At 39.1% G+C, this 20,714-nt stretch overlaps 1 protein-coding gene across 1 annotated transcript in view; it reads right to left on the bottom strand.

The window, feature by feature from the left end:
- ehbp1 (EH domain binding protein 1) overlaps nucleotides 1-20,714 on the bottom strand; it is a 222,109-nt gene that overhangs the window by 144,704 nt on the left and 56,691 nt on the right. The window contains 5 exon segments of the mRNA XM_051960483.1: nucleotides 32-115; nucleotides 118-168; nucleotides 1,960-2,076; nucleotides 15,327-15,466; nucleotides 17,771-17,952. Of these exon segments, the coding sequence (XP_051816443.1) occupies nucleotides 32-115; nucleotides 118-168; nucleotides 1,960-2,076; nucleotides 15,327-15,466; nucleotides 17,771-17,952 (574 nt within the window).

Here is a 20,714-nt window from a genome sequence, read left to right as displayed (position 1 = left end):
GAAGGTTCTCCTCAGGTGCTGACAGACGTACCGTCTTCATCTGGATCACCGAATGGGTTGAGGTGGTTTGGATGAAGGTCGTCTTCGGGGTCATCAAAGGGATTGTTGCTCATGCAGGAAGTGTTTCCTGATCCTCGTCTTCCAGGAAGTTCAGCTTGTTGATCAGTTCTGTTTCCACAGTTCAACAAAAAGTCATTTAAATGAACAACGAGTCAGACAGCTACACAACAACAACAACAACACAGCCCCTGAAATCAATGAACACAAACACAAAATAACCAAAACCTGCACTTTGGAGTGAACCACGAGTAGAGACCAACCAGCCTAAACTTCTCTGTTCCTTCTTCAGCGGCATTCTGGGAACATTTCTATGGTATGGAGGGTTACTGTGGGAGACAGACAAGACGGCGTAGCGTTGCCGTGGAGATCCTGGGACCACTTTATCTTCATCACACTCACTGCAGCTCAGCCTGCTGCTGTTGGGGCGTGGGTCAGTTTGAAAAGAGTTTAATGAGCCGAGAAACGCTGCTGAGAGCAAAGAGAGTCTGAACCAGGAGAAGTCCCCTTAGCCAGTTATAGTGAGGCTGTGTGAAGTGATGGCGGCTGATAAGAAGGGCAGAGCTTTTCTTTAACTCTTAGTGACGACATTCAGGACCCACGTTAGATCAGGAGAAGGACACAGGAGTTTACATCTGTGGTGAATGTTCACTGAATGTAGAGAACCAGAGAACCAAAGAAACCCAAACAAGCTCACTTTGGTTTCAGTCAAAGAACAAGCAGGAAACCTTTGTGTAAAATTTAGGGTTTGGTGTTCTAGAAAGCTGAAAGTTTGCAGTGTTCAGTTCAACCAGTGACTAGTTGTTTCACAGACTACTAACCTTAACTACTAACCAATGGACCCATCCAGCTGGTCTTTGGAAGGAATAAAAACCTGAACTCTGTCCCTCAGAGCACACAGTTTAAACCTCTAATTTAATGCACAGCTTTATTACAAGAAGTCAAACTACCCCAATCTAAGCGTATTTAACACAACAATAGAAGTATTTCCATGTAGTCTGAAGAAAACGCCGGAATAAACCCCAAACAAACTGCACTGCGTACGGTTGTCAAAAGCAGGAGATACTGCCTGGCTGTGATAAAAAGAGTAGAAGCTGTTTGCCAATCACTAACAAAGCACAGAGAAGAAGAAGAAACCAACAAAACTCTGTCGATCTAAAAGATAAAAATGTTCTGACGTCTTCAGGAACTGCTTTCCATCAGAAGGTTGTAGTTTCTCCCTCATCTCAGCTTGTTTCTGGTGAAAAATCAGCTGATGATCAATGGGAATAAAAAGTTCACGACGTCAGAACTAATCTGGAAAAGGTGTTCCCATCTCCCACCGTCTTTAAAAAGTCAATAACTTTCTCCAGCAGTAGAGTTCAGTTTTCATTTCTGCCATTTTCATTCCTTTTTCTAATGAGGAACTTGACAATATGTATAAAATATATCATAGAAACATGGTTGAAGAGTCTCATGAGAATCCCACAGATTCTAAACCTGCTCTTCAATTCACAAAGAACATTTAATTTCATTTTGAGAGCAAAGTAAAACATATGTGGTTCTCCAGAAAAGCTCAGGTAGAGAAAGGTTTAATCTGGAGTGGTTCACTACCAAGTGCAGTAAAAGAACGGGGAAGGTCACAAAATAAACCACAAACAACAGGAACACCAACTGATATGTTGACAGCACCATGTAGAGCACATCACCACCCAGACTAACGAAAACCACAACACGACCACAATGCTGGGAGGATCCAGGGATGTGGGAGGAGAGGGGAGGGATGGGGGAGAAAGAAAGAAACAAAAGATTGGACCAGAAAAAGAACTGAAAGATAAATATGTGGGGAGAGATGTTAGGAAGCAGACGATGGAGGACAAGTGGAGGAACACAGGAAGAAGTGAAAGAAAGCTGGAAGAAGACCTTGGGAGGAAGCAGCAGGCTTAGCTGATGCTTTACGAGCTCGCTTGGAAACACCTTCATCATCATCATCATCATCCCCATGTAAGCAGCTGAGGGCATTCAGCTGGTTTACTATCTCTGTAGAGGACAGTTTACACAGGAGGACGAAGGAGAGCATGAGCAAGGTGAAGAAACACACATCACACACAACACACACACACAAGATACAAACACACACACAACATACAAACATACACACAACATACAAAACACACACACAACATACAAAACATACACACAACATACAAAACACACACACAACATACAAAACACACACACAACATACAAACACACACACAACATACAAAACACACACACAACATACAAAACATACACACAACATACAAAACACACACACAACATACAAAACACACACACAACATACAAAACACACACACAACATACAAAACACACACACAACATACAAAACATACACACAACATACAAAACATACACACAACATACAAAACACACACACAACATACAAAACATACACACAACATACAAAACATACACACAACATACAAAACACACACACAACATACAAAACATACACACAACATACAAAACATACACACAACATACAAAACATACACACAACATACAAAACATACACACAACATACAAAACACACACACAACATACAAAACACACACACAACATACAAAACACACACACAACATACAAACATACACACAACATACAAACACACACACAACATACAAAACACACACACAACATACAAAACACACACACAACATACAAAACATACACACAACATACAAAACATACACACAACATACAAAACACACAACACAACACACAACAACAAACATACACACAACATACAAAACACACACACAACATACAAACACACACACAACATACAAAACATACACACAACATACAAAACATACACACAACATACAAAACATACACACAACATACAAAACACATCACACAACATACAAAACACACACACAACATACAACACACACACAACATACAAAACACACACAACATACAAACACACACAACATACAAAACATACACACAAATACAAAACACACACACAACATACAAAACATACACACAACATACAAAACATACACACAACATACAAAACACACACAACATCAAACATACACACAACATACAAAACACACACACAACATACAAAACATACACACAACATACAAAACACACACACAACATACAAAACACACACACAACATACAAACACACACACACAAACACACCAACATACAAACATACACACAACATACAAACATACACACAACATACAAAACACACACACAACATACAAAACACACACACAACATACAAAACACACACACAACATACAAAACATACACACAACATACAAAACATACACACAACATACAAAACATACACACAACATACAAAACACACACACAACATACAAAACACACACACAACATACAAAACACACACACAACATACAAAACACACACACAACATACAAAACATACACAAACATACAAAACACACACACAACATACAAAACACACACACAACATACAAAACACACACACAACATACAAAACACACACACAACATACAAAACACACACACAACATACAAAACACACACACAACATACAAAACACACACACAACATACAAAACACACACACAACATACAAAACACACACACAACATACAAAACACACACACAACATACAAAACACACACACAACATACAAAACACACACACAACATACAAAACACACACACAACATACAAAACACACACACAACATACAAAAACACACACACAACATACAAAACACACACACAACATACAAAACACACACACAACATACAAAACACACACACAACATACAAAACACACACACAACATACAAAACACACACACAACATACAAAACACACACACAACATACAAAACACACACACAACATACAAAACACACACACACAACATACAAAACACACACACACAACATACAAAACACACACACAACATACAAACATACACACAACATACAAAACACACACACAACATACAAAACATACACACAACATACAAAACACACACACAACATACAAAACATACACACACAACATACAAAACATACACACAACATACAAAACACACACACAACATACAAAACACACACACAACATACAAAACATACACACAACATACAAAACACACACACAACATACAAAACACACACCACAACATACAAACATACACACAACATACAAAACATACACACAACATACAAAACACACACACAACATACAAAACACACACACACAACATACAAAACACACACACACAACATACAAAACATACACACAACATACAAAACATACACACAACATACAAAACACACACACAACATACAAAACATACACACAACATACAAAACACACACACACAACATACAAAACATACACACAACATACAAAACATACACACAACATACAAAACATACACACAACATACAAAACACACACACACAACATACAAAACATACACACAACATACAAAACACACACACAACATACAAAACATACACACAACATACAAAACATACACACAACATACAAACACACACAACATACAAACACACACAACATACAAAACACACACACAACATACAAAACACACACACAACATACAAAACACACACACAACATAAAACACACACAACATACAAACACACAACATACAAAACACACACACAACATACAAAACACACACACAACATACAAAACACACACACAACATACAAAACACACACACAACATACAAAACACACACACAACATACAAAACACACACACAACATACAAAACATACACACAACATACAAAACACACACACAACATACAAAACACACACACAACATACAAAACATACACACAACATACAAACATACACACAACATACAAAACACACACACAACATACAAAACATACACACAACATACAAAACATACACACAACATACAAAACATACACACAACATACAAAACACACACACAACATACAAAACATACACACAACATACAAAACATACACACAACATACAAAACATACACACAACATACAAAACACACACACAAGATACAAAACACACACACAACATACAAAACACACACACAACATACAAAACACACACACAACATACAAAACACACACACAACATACAAACATACACACAACATACAAAACATACACACAACATACAAAACACACACACACAACATACAAAACATACACACAACATACAAAACACACACACAACATACAAAACACACATACAACATACAAAACACACACACAACATACAAAACACACACACAACATACAAAACACACACACACAACATACAAAACATACACACAACATACAAAACACACACACAACATACAAAACACACACACAACATACAAAACACACACACAACATACAAAACACACACACACAACATACAAAACACACACACAACATACAAAACATACACACAACATACAAAACACACACACACAACATACAAAACATACACACAACATACAAAACACACACACAACATACAAAACATACACACACAACATACAAAACATACACACAACATACAAAACACACACACAACATACAAAACACACACACACAACATACAAAACATACACACAACATACAAAACACACACACAACATACAAAACACACACACACAACATACAAAACATACACACAACATACAAAACATACACACAACATACAAAACACACACACAACATACAAACACACACACACAACATACAAAACACACACACACAACATACAAAACATACACACAACATACAAAACATACACACAACATACAAAACACACACACAACATACAAAACATACACACAACATACAAAACACACACACACAACATACAAAACATACACACAACATACAAAACATACACACAACATACAAAACATACACACAACATACAAAACACACACACACAACATACAAAACATACACACAACATACAAAACACACACACAACATACAAAACATACACACAACATACAAAACACACACACACAACATACAAAACATACACACAACATACAAAACATACACACAAGATACAAAACACACACACAACATACAAAACATACACACAACATACAAACACACACACACAACATACAAAACATACACACAACAAACAAAGCACACACACAACATACAAAACACACACACAACATACAAAACACACACACAACATACAAAACACACACACAACATACAAAACATACACACAACATACAAAACACACACACACAACATACAAAACATACACACAACATACAAAACACACACACAACATACAAAACACACACACAACATACAAAACACACACACAACATACAAAACACACACACAACATACAAAACATACACACAACATACAAAACACACACACACAACATACAAAACATACACACAACATACAAAACATACACACAACATACAAAACACACACACAACATACAAAACATACACACAACATACAAAACACACACACACAACATACAAAACATACACATAACATACAAAACATACACACAAGATACAAAACACACACACAACATACAAAACATACACACAACATACAAAACACACACACACAACATACAAAACATACACACAACATACAAACACACACACAACATACAAAACACACACACAACATACAAAACACACACACAACATACAAAACACACACACACAACATACAAAACACACACACAACATACAAAACATACACACAACATACAAAACACACACACACAACATACAAAACATACACACAACATACAAAACACACACACAACATACAAAACATACACACACAACATACAAAACATACACACAACATACAAAACACACACACAACATACAAAACACACACACACAACATACAAAACATACACACAACATACAAAACACACACACAACATACAAAACACACACACACAACATACAAAACATACACACAACATACAAAACACACACACAACATACAAAACACACACACACAACATACAAAACACACACACACAACATACAAAACATACACACAACATACAAAACATACACACAACATACAAAACACACACACAACATACAAAACATACACACAACGTACAAAACACACACACACAACATACAAAACATACACACAACATACAAAACATACACACAACATACAAAACATACACACAACATACAAAACACACACACACAACATACAAAACATACACACAACATACAAACACACACACAACGTACAAAACACACACACAACGTACAAAACACACACACAACGTACAAAACACACACACAACGTACAAAACACACACACACAACATACAAAACACACACACACAACATACAAAACATACACACACAACATACAAAACATACACACACAACATACAAAACATACACACAACATACAAAACACACACACACAACATACAAAACATACACACAACATACAAAACACACACACAACATACAAAACATACACACAACATACAAAGCACACACACAACATACAAAACATACACACAACATACAAAACACACACACACAACATACAAAACATACACACAACATACAAAACATACACACAACATACAAAACACACACAACATACAAAACATACACACAACATACAAAACACACACACACAACATACAAAACATACACACAACATACAAAACATACACACAACATACAAAACACACACACAACATACAAAACACACACACACAACATACAAAACACACACACACAACATACAAAACATACACACAACATACAAAGCACACACACAACATACAAAACATAGACACGACATACAAAACACACACACAACGTACAAAACACACACACACAACATACAAAACATACACACACAACATACAAAACACACACACAACGTACAAAACACACACACACAACATACAAAACACACACACAACGTACAAAACACACACACAACATACAAACACACACACAACATACAAAACACACACACAACGTACAAAACACACACACACAACGTACAAACACACACACAACATACAAAACACACACACAACGTACAAAACACACACACAACATACAAAACACACACACAACATACAAAACACACACACAACATACAAACACACACACACACAACGTACAAAGCACACACACAACGTACAAAACACACACACAACGCACAAAACATACACACACAACATACAAAACATACACACAACATACAAAACACACACACAACATACAAAACACACACACAACATACAAAACACACACACACAATGTACAAAACACACACACACAACGTACAAAACACACACACAATGCACAAAACATACACACACAACATACAAAACACACACACAACATACAAAACATACACACACAACATACAAAACACACACACAACATACAAAACACACACTTACAACATACAAAACACACACACAACATACAAAACATACACACAACATACAAAAGACACACACAACATACAAAACACACACACACACCTTACAAAACACACACACACAACATACAAAACATACACACAACATACAAAACATACACACAACATACAAAACACACACACACAACATACAAAACACACACACAACATACAAACACACACACACAACATACAAAACACACACACACAACATACAAACACACACACAACATACAAAACACACACACAACATACAAAACATACACACACAACATACAAAACACACACACACAACATACAAAACACACACACAACATACAAAACATACACACACAACATACAAAACACACACACACAACATACCAAACACACACACACAACGTACAAAACACACACACACAACATACAAAACACACACACAACATACAAAACATACACACACAACGTACAAAACACACACACACAACATACAAAACACACACACAACGTACAAAACACACACACACAACATACAAAACACACACACAACATACAAAACATACACACACAACATACAAAACACACACACACAACATACAAAACATACACACACAACATACAAAACACACACACACAACATACAAAACACACACACAACATACAAAACATACACACACAACATACAAAACACACACACACAACATACAAAACACACACACACAACATACAAAACACACACACAACATACAAAACATACACACACAACGTACAAAACACACACACACAACATACAAAACATACACACAACATACAAAACATACACACACAACATACAAAACACACACACAACATACAAAACACACACACACAACATACACACACAACATACAAAACACACACACAACATACAAAACACACACACAACATACAAAACACACACACACAACATACAAAACATACACACAACATACAAAACACACACACAACATACAAAACATACACACAACATACAAAACACACACACACAACATACAAAACATACACACAACATACAAAACATACACACAAGATACAAAACACACACACAACATACAAAACATACACACAACATACAAAACACACACACACAACATACAAAACATACACACAACAAACAAAGCACACACACAACATACAAAACATACACACAACATACAAAACACACACACAACGTACAAAATACACACACAACGTACAAAACACACACACAACGTACAAAACACACACACAACGTACAAAACACACACACACAACATACAAAACACACACACACAACATACAAAACATACACACACAACATACAAAACATACACACACAACATACAAAACATACACACAACATACAAAACACACACACACAACATACAAAACATACACACAACATACAAAACACACACACAACATACAAAACATACACACAACATACAAAGCACACACACAACATACAAAACATACACACAACATACAAAACACACACACACAACATACAAAACATACACACAACATACAAAACATACACACAACATACAAAACACACACAACATACAAAACATACACACAACATACAAAACACACACACACAACATACAAAACATACACACAACATACAAAACATACACACAACATACAAAACACACACACAACATACAAAACACACACACACAACATACAAAACACACACACACAACATACAAAACACACACACACAACATACAAAACATACACACAACATACAAAGCACACACACAACATACAAAACATAGACACGACATACAAAACACACACACAACGTACAAAACACACACACACAACATACAAAACATACACACACAACATACAAAACACACACACAACGTACAAAACACACACACACAACATACAAAACACACACACAACGTACAAAACACACACACAACATACAAAACACACACACAACATACAAAACACACACACAACGTACAAAACACACACACACAACGTACAAAACACACACACAACATACAAAACACACACACAACGTACAAAACACACACACAACATACAAAACACACACACAACATACAAAACACACACACAACATACAAAACACACACACACACAACGTACAAAGCACACACACAACGTACAAAACACACACACAACGCACAAAACATACACACACAACATACAAAACATACACACAACATACAAAACACACACACAACATACAAAACACACACACAACATACAAAACACACACACACAATGTACAAAACACACACACACAACGTACAAAACACACACACAATGCACAAAACATACACACACAACATACAAAACACACACACAACATACAAAACATACACACACAACATACAAAACACACACACAACATACAAAACACACACTTACAACATACAAAACACACACACAACATACAAAACATACACACAACATACAAAAGACACACACAACATACAAAACACACACACACACACCTTACAAAACACACACACACAACATACAAAACATACACACAACATACAAAACATACACACAACATACAAAACACACACACACAACATACAAAACACACACACAACATACAAAACACACACACACAACATACAAAACACACACACACAACATACAAAACACACACACAACATACAAAACACACACACACAACATACAAAACACACACACAACATACAAAACATACACACACAACATACAAAACACACACACACAACATACAAAACACACACACAACATACAAAACATACACACACAACATACAAAACACACACACACAACATACAAAACACACACACACAACGTACAAAACACACACACACAACATACAAAACACACACACACAACATACAAAACACACACACAACATACAAAACACACACACAACATACAAAACACACACACACAACATACAAAACACACACACACAACATACAAAACACACACACAACATACAAAACACACACACACAACATACAAAACACACACACAACATACAAAACATACACACACAACGTACAAAACACACACACACAACATACAAAACACACACACAACGTACAAAACACACACACACAACATACAAAACACACACACAACATACAAAACATACACACACAACATACAAAACACACACACACAACATACAAACACACACACAACATACAAAACATACACACACAACATACAAAACACACACACACAACATACAAAACACACACACAACGTACAAAACACACACACACAACATACAAAACACACACACAACATACAAACATACACACACAACGTACAAAACACACACACACAACATACAAAACACACACACAACATACAAAACATACACACACAACATACAAAACATACACACACAACATACAAAACACACACACACAACATACAAAACACACACACAACATACAAAACACACACACAACATACAAAACACACACACAACATACAAAACATACACACACAACATACAAAACACACACACACAACATACAAAACACACACACAACATACAAAACACACACACAACATACAAAACACACACACACAACATACAAAACACACACACAACATACAAAACATACACACAACATACAAAACACACACACAACATACAAAACACACACACACAACATACAAAACACACACACAACATACAAAACACACACACAACATACAAAACACACACACAACATACAAAACACACACACACAACATACAAAACACACACACAACATACAAAACACACACACAACATACAAAACACACACACAACATACAAAACACACACACAACATACAAAACACACACACAACATACAAAACACACACACAACATACAAAACATACACACACAACATACAAAACACACACACACAACATACAAAACACACACACAACATACAAACACACACACACAACATACAAAACACACACACAACATACAAAACACACACACACAACATACACACACAACATACAAAACACACACACACAACATACACACACAACATACAAAACACACACACAACATACAAAACACACACACAACATACAAAACACACACACACAACATACACACACAACATACAAAACACACACACACAACATACACACACAACATACAAAACACACACACAACATACAAAACACACACACACAGGAGGAGGAAGAACAGCATGAGCAAGGCGAATAAACACACAACACAAACTCAACATCCACACATAAACACACTCTGCTGATGTCTATAAACACATTGAGAGTCAAACAGTGATAGTTCAGCGCAGATTTCAGGTCTCTGAGTGTCTGCAGGGTTACAGTTAAACTGACCAGGAGGGCTGAATAATAAACCATATATATTATTAGAATTAACTAATGACAGTCATGCTGTAATGTGACATAAGACAAGTTAACTGAACTTATCATTTAGAACTATTTTTGCTGCTTTACACCAAAACATGTGAATAAAATCACACATTTCTCATGTTCTATGACCAATGAAGAGAATTTTGTCTGACAGAATAGCTACCTCCAATTTAAGGGTTTTAACAATGAGGTTTTTTTAAAATAACAGTTTTTAAACTACACTGAGTTTGGCGACATGCAGGCTCCACACACAAATACAAAAACACAACTCAAATAGTTGTTATTTTCTGTGACACATCTACATGAGAGCTCTGTCGTATCTAACAGTTTGGTCAGACTGAAGCTGCTTTTTAACTAAATTTAAAAGGCATGGAGTTTACTGAGATGCAGCCTCAACATTAAAACAGTAAAATGAGAGAAGAACAGCTGAAAAACTCTGAACCGACAGATTTGGTTGTTGAAAAGAAATAAAACATGAGCTGTAGAGAAAAATTTCAGATTCAGAATGGATGACCAAAAACAGATGCTGTCAGCAGATGCTCTACATAAACCAGCAAGATTATACGATTATAAAGGATATTTTCTACTTTTACACCATTATAGGAAGGTTTTAAAGTCAGGTAAATCATTAATGCAATGGAAGACATAATGAAGGCTTCAAAAACATTTATAATACTGTAATCAGAATCAGCTTTAACGGCTAAATACGTTCAAAAACACAAGGAATCTGGTTTCAGCTGTTGGTGTCTCCATAGGACTCTAAGACCACAATGATGTTCTGAAGTTACCTCCTGGACTATTGTCTTATCTCACCTTATCTGATCTTATCTTTTATCTTATCTTCTATGCAGCTAAAACAGACGTCCAGCTGGACTGTGGAGCTCTATTTCAGTCTGACTGTCCAGGTTATAATTATGTTTGTAATTAGGACTAACGACTGAAAAGTTTCTGTTGGCCTTTTTTCTGAATGATCACACAAGTGACAACATGGCAGCAGGGATGAGGAGAGCTGTCTGTTTGGAGCCTTGATGAGGGATGTCAGGTGATCAGTGTTTAGCTTTGGTTGTCATATTTATTATATTTACTAAGCACCGTTTCACATTAAAACACAGCACAGAAAAACAGAAAATCTGTTTGTGTTATTGTGGAGTACTACAAACCATCTAACTAGTAGAGGATGATGACTAACACTAATATGAGGAGATGGACACACATCCTGGAAGGCTGTAATTCACACTTTATTCTCTGGTTAGCTGCTAGTAGCTAACCAGAGAATAAAACAGGAGACCTAAATGTAGACAAAACGCTAAACACAAACAGAAATCCACTTTAAATCACATTTCTGATAAACTCTCAATGCTGAAGTTACTAAATGGTTATCTGAATATGTGACAGAACATTAACACACACACACACACACACACACACACACACACACACACACACACACACACACACACACACACACACACACACACACACACACACACACACACACACACACACACTTTCATCAGCTTCATAATTTCCATCCTGCATATAAAAGACAACAGAGACCATCAGTGTGTTTTCCAGTCTGGGTTCTGGGTTAGCTGGTGTTAGTTTTTAGGTTTCCTCAGGTAGCATAAAGGAGGAATCTGATGCTAGAAAGCTCTGGCAGCTTTTGATTCAGAGATGCGTGCTGGTGAAGCGTTGCTGTAGGCGCTCGATGCATATACATATAAATGAGGCGAGGAGGGAAAGAAAAGGAGGGAAAGCATGAAGCTTAACATGAAGAGGCGGCGCTTTGAAAAGTTGGATTAAGCAAAGCAGGAGGCAGCGGGGCCCAAACATCAGATCTAACAGGAATCCTCCACGTGTATGTATGAAGGAGAGCCACCATCAGTGTAGCAGCAGATCAAGGAAGGAACAAGGGCTATCAGGGAAATAAAGCAACAGAAAACACCCCGGAGCATAAAACAGTAAATAAAGCTCATGAATTTACAGACTCTCCTCCTGCTGCTAGAGTTAAACAACACACATAAAAAACACAAAGAAACCCAGAAGAAGCAAAGTTGTCCCACATGAAGCCCTGGTCCTGATGTTCTGGGAGATTATTGTGGAGGATTTTATTCTTCAGTTTGGGAATACAACCGTCTCTTTCAGCGGTGTTACTGTCAGTAAGGATTTAGAGTTTGTTGGTTTGCGAGCTGCTAAACGACGTTTACAGTAGAATAATTTACCATCAGCATAGAACAAGAGCTGACTGAACATGGTGCTGATTATCCAGGAATAAGACATTTCCACAAGCAGATATCTGTCTAATTAGTACAGAAATAAAAAATGTTTCCTCTGTTCTACCTGTGATCTTAGCAGCCTTCTCCTCCTGGTTGACCCGGTTCTCCTCGTCCTCCTCGTTCTCCTCCTCAAAGTCGTCCAGGTTTCCGATGTCGGCCTGCTTCATGCTCATCAGACTGGCCAGGCTCTGCATGTCCTCATCCCTGCACCAGGAAACACATCATTCAGACAAATACAGAGAAACGTTCATATCTCAAAGTTGAGATAATTTAGAGCAACGCTGCAGGTTCAGTTCAGAGATTCAGACTTAAATCAGCCAAGAGGAGTGTTCCTCTTTAACCAAACTGTTCCTCTCTGAGGAAACATGTTTAATGTGTTTATTACTGAAACCACTGAATGAAGCCGTGTACTTTCATCACATAGCCACAGAACCAGACATCAGCTGGTGATGCAGAAATTAAAATAAATAAGTTCATTTACGCTGCTGGTACCACAGCTGACAGAATTCCAGTTAGAAAATTAATTATTCTGTTGGTTAAATCAGAAATCTGTGTTATATTATTAGCATTATCCCTTGTTTTCTCCATTTTAACAACATGCTGACTGAAGTACCGGCACATGATTGGTCCATTTAGTGCAGCAGAAGAGTCACATGACGCCTTTAATGACTCCTTTTATGTGAAGCAGAAAACCTGAGTTAACTAAGAAAGATGATACCACCGTCATGATGCCATCATCTCTGGTTTTAGGTTTTACTGAGCCGGCTAGCACACAGGAAGCTAACACTATTAGCTACTATTATATATCTAACTCTACCAGCCCTCAGGTCTCACCAGCACATCTCTGAACATGCTGGAGCCTAAACAGATTTAAAAAACCTACTAGAAATACAAGAGGAGAGAGAAAATGATGCATTCATTTTCATGTATTCATTCATGTATTCATGCATCAGTATTTCCTGCTGGAACATTTCCACCAGGACGGTTACCAACAGCTGGATCACACATGAGGATTAAACAGGTCTCCATCCTCCTCACATTACTCGTATAAACACCCAGCACGGCCCTCCACCTTTAGTGTTTTTCGACATTATTTCTGGTATTTTCTGTCATCCTCCCCCTCGGTAATCGCTGTATTCTCTCTGGTCTTTGTGTTTGCTGCTTCCCGGCCCACAGGCTCATCTGAGCTGGTGTGATGGAGTTTGTTTGTGTGCGTCGACATCATTCCCCGAAGGGTTAACAAGGGTTAGCGCCATCGACCCGCCGTTCACGCCACAACAAAGCCTCGGCGCTGCGTTCCCGCTCAGCGGATCTATAGGGGGGTCTTTAAATGGAAGTTATCATATTAGGATGAAGAACAAACTGTGCCTTCAGATGAAAGCTGGAGCTGTAATGAAGGAACAGCAGCAAACACTGATCTAGAGACGCTAAATTAAACTGATACAGAACAGATTCACACAGTAAACATGTAGAATCATCTCTCTGAGGACACCGAGCTGGAAAAATAAACTCCAATCTTAACTTTAAAGATTAGTTTTTTCTCTGGTTCAAACAGATAAAAAAGAACTTAAAGATCTGGACATTTAATGTGGAGAAAAACTCACTGCTGTTTATATAAAACCTCTTTTTATTCCATGAATCTATAATGGGTTAAATGAACGACTGCAGAATAAACCTCATGATTCTAGATCTATTCTTTGAGTTTACAGCAGTTAGTTACTAAAACAGTAAAAATATATTACATTAACTCATGAATAATGATAACTTAATGACATAATAAACTGTACTATAGCAGCACAGTTTTACTTTAATACCGTAGTATGCATCTTTCTGCCTGCTGCGTTAAACACTTAATAGTGATATAAATTAAAATATATTCTATAGTTTTCAGCCAGTAGTGTTGTTGTGATATCAGCAGAAATACCAGCAGAGTGACGCTATAAGGGCATAAAAAGGATTTTATTCAACTGGAATCAGGAGAATAGTTACTGAAAGTGAAAACAGAGAAATAAAAATATTTATATAATAATACTGCAGCTTGTTCCTGCATTATTCTGCTACTTCCTCCTGATAAACATTAACAGAAACAAACTAGATAAAGCTATCATGACTGCACCAACAGCAGTCTCTCCTGGTTTCTTGAATATTCTGGGATTGAATTCAACTGATTTTCAGTCCAGACAGTGCAGTCTTTGTAAAGCTTTTTCTACCAGTATTTATTAAAGTAAAGACATATTTATGAGAGAATCACAGTTACTCATTACTTATGAAGACAGAGACATCAGGAGACTGGAAGACCAGCAGTAATCCAGCTACCATAGACAGCTGCAGGAAATCAGGTTATAAAAAGCAAAATCTGTTGAGGTACCGAGAAGCAGAATCACATAAATTAACTTTGGAACCAGTGGCTGAACCCTAAATACAATATTAACTAACCAGTCACGGAACTTCTTCTAAAACCCTAAAAACCTGCATTAGTAGAGAGAAATCCCTGTTGTAGAGACTCACGTGGCCTTTCCCTCACGGAGGAAGATGCAGGAGAGCGAGAACTGCAGCGTGGCCGACACCACCTTCTTGGACAGCGGCTTAAACTTGAGCTTGACGTCGGTCTGTGTGGGCATGGGGCTGGCATACTGCTTCATGTTGATGCTGCTGGTGGCCAAGGCCTTCCTCCGACCTGATGGAGACTCCTGCAGACACACAGACAGATCAACATTACATCAGAGACCATTATGTCCTCACAAACAGAGTACAGACGGGTTACTCTGGAGAATGAAGCAGTTTGTTCCATTTTATGTAGTAAATGCAGGATATCCCAGAAAGAACAGTCCCAGCAGAACTGTTCTTATCAGCGCTGCTACTGCCTGCTGTGATCTCAGAACCAGCTGAAAGGTGTTCCTCCTCACTGTCAATTCTCCTGATATTTCCTATCAAAGGTCCGCCAAGGAAGCCAGTTCCTGCTTTCAGAGCTCTGGGCCGGGGGCGAGCAGGAAAATTGGAATTCAGAACCATCAGACCATCAGACCTTCAGACCATCAGACCTTCAGACCTTCAGACCATCAGACCATCAGACCATCAGACCATCAGACCTTCAGACCATCAGACCATCAGACCATCAGACCTTCAGACCATCAGACCATCAGACCATCAGACCTTCAGACCTTCAGACCATCAGACCATCAGACCATCAGACCATCAGACCATCAGACCTTCAGACCTTCAGACCATCAGACCTTCAGACCATCAGACCATCAGACCTTCAGACCATCAGACCATCAGACCATCAGACCATCAGACCATCAGACCTTCAGACCATCAGACCATCAGACCTTCAGACCATCAGACCATCAGACCATCAGACCTTCAGACCATCAGACCATCAGACCTTCAGACCATCAGACCATCAGACCTTCAGACCATCAGACCTTCAGACCTTCAGACCATCAGACCATCAGACCTTCAGACCATCAGACCATCAGACCATCAGACCTTCAGACCATCAGACCATCAGACCATCAGACCTTCAGACCATCAGACCATCAGACCTTCAGACCTTCAGACCGTCAGACCGTCAGACCGTCAGACCGTCAGACCTTCAGACCGTCAGACCGTCAGACCTTCAGACCGTCAGACCGTCAGACCGTCAGACCGTCAGACCGTCAGACCGTCAGACCTTCAGACCTTCAGACCTTCAGACCTTCAGACCATCAGACCATCAGACCTTCAGACCATCAGACCATCAGACCATCAGACCTTCAGACCATCAGACCATCAGACCATCAGACCTTCAGACCTTCAGACCGTCAGACCGTCAGACCTTCAGACCGTCAGACCTTCAGACCTTCAGACCGTCAGACCTTCAGACCGTCAGACCGTCAGACCGTCAGACCGTCAGACCTTCAGACCGTCAGACCTTCAGACCGTCAGACCTTCAGACCATCAGACCTTCAGACCATCAGACCATCAGACCTTCAGACCATCAGACCATCAGACCATCAGACCATCAGACCATCAGACCTTCAGACCATCAGACCATCAGACCTTCAGACCATCAGACCATCAGACCATCAGACCTTCAGACCATCAGACCATCAGACCATCAGACCATCAGACCTTCAGACCTTCAGACCTTCAGACCTTCAGACCATCAGACCATCAGACCATCAGACCATCAGACCTTCAGACCATCAGACCATCAGACCTTCAGACCGTCAGACCGTCAGACCTTCAGACCGTCAGACCTTCAGACCGTCAGACCGTCAGACCGTCAGACCGTCAGACCGTCAGACCTTCAGACCGTCAGACCGTCAGACCTTCAGACCGTCAGACCTTCAGACCGTCAGACCGTCAGACCTTCAGACCGTCAGACCGTCAGACCGTCAGACCGTCAGACCTTCAGACCGTCAGACCGTCAGACCGTCAGACCGTCAGACCTTCAGACCATCAGACCTTCAGACCATCAGACCATCAGACCTTCAGACCTTCAGACCATCAGACCTTCAGACCATCAGACCATCAGACCATCAGACCTTCAGACCATCAGACCTTCAGACCTTCAGACCATCAGACCATCAGACCTTCAGACCATCAGACCATCAGACCTTCAGACCTTCAGACCTTCAGACCATCAGACCTTCAGACCATCAGACCATCAGACCTTCAGACCTTCAGACCATCAGACCATCAGACCATCAGACCATCAGACCTTCAGACCATCAGACCATCAGACCTTCAGACCTTCAGACCATCAGACCATCAGACCTTCAGACCTTCAGACCTTCAGACCTTCAGACCATCAGACCTTCAGACCTTCAGACCATCAGACCTTCAGACCATCAGACCATCAGACCATCAGACCATCAGACCTTCAGACCATCAGACCTTCAGACCTTCAGACCGTCAGACCTTCAGACCGTCAGACCTTCAGACCGTCAGACCGTCAGACCGTCAGACCGTCAGACCGTCAGACCGTCAGACCGTCAGACCTTCAGACCGTCAGACCTTCAGACCGTCAGACCGTCAGACCTTCAGACCGTCAGACCGTCAGACCGTCAGACCGTCAGACCTTCAGACCGTCAGACCGTCAGACCGTCAGACCGTCAGACCGTCAGACCGTCAGACCTTCAGACCGTCAGACCGTCAGACCGTCAGACCGTCAGACCTTCAGACCGTCAGACCTTCAGACCATCAGACCTTCAGACCATCAGACCTTCAGACCTTCAGACCTTCAGACCTTCAGACCATCAGACCTTCAGACCTTCAGACCATCAGACCTTCAGACCATCAGACCATCAGACCATCAGACCATCAGACCTTCAGACCATCAGACCTTCAGACCTTCAGACCGTCAGACCTTCAGACCGTCAGACCTTCAGACCGTCAGACCGTCAGACCGTCAGACCGTCAGACCGTCAGACCTTCAGACCGTCAGACCGTCAGACCGTCAGACCGT

The sequence above is a fragment of the Acanthochromis polyacanthus genome, chromosome 15 (assembly GCF_021347895.1).
Source record: "Acanthochromis polyacanthus isolate Apoly-LR-REF ecotype Palm Island chromosome 15, KAUST_Apoly_ChrSc, whole genome shotgun sequence".
NCBI lineage: Eukaryota > Metazoa > Chordata > Actinopteri > Pomacentridae > Acanthochromis > Acanthochromis polyacanthus.
Note: the sequence above shows the minus strand (reverse complement) of the source record. Positions and strands in the feature narration are given on the sequence as shown.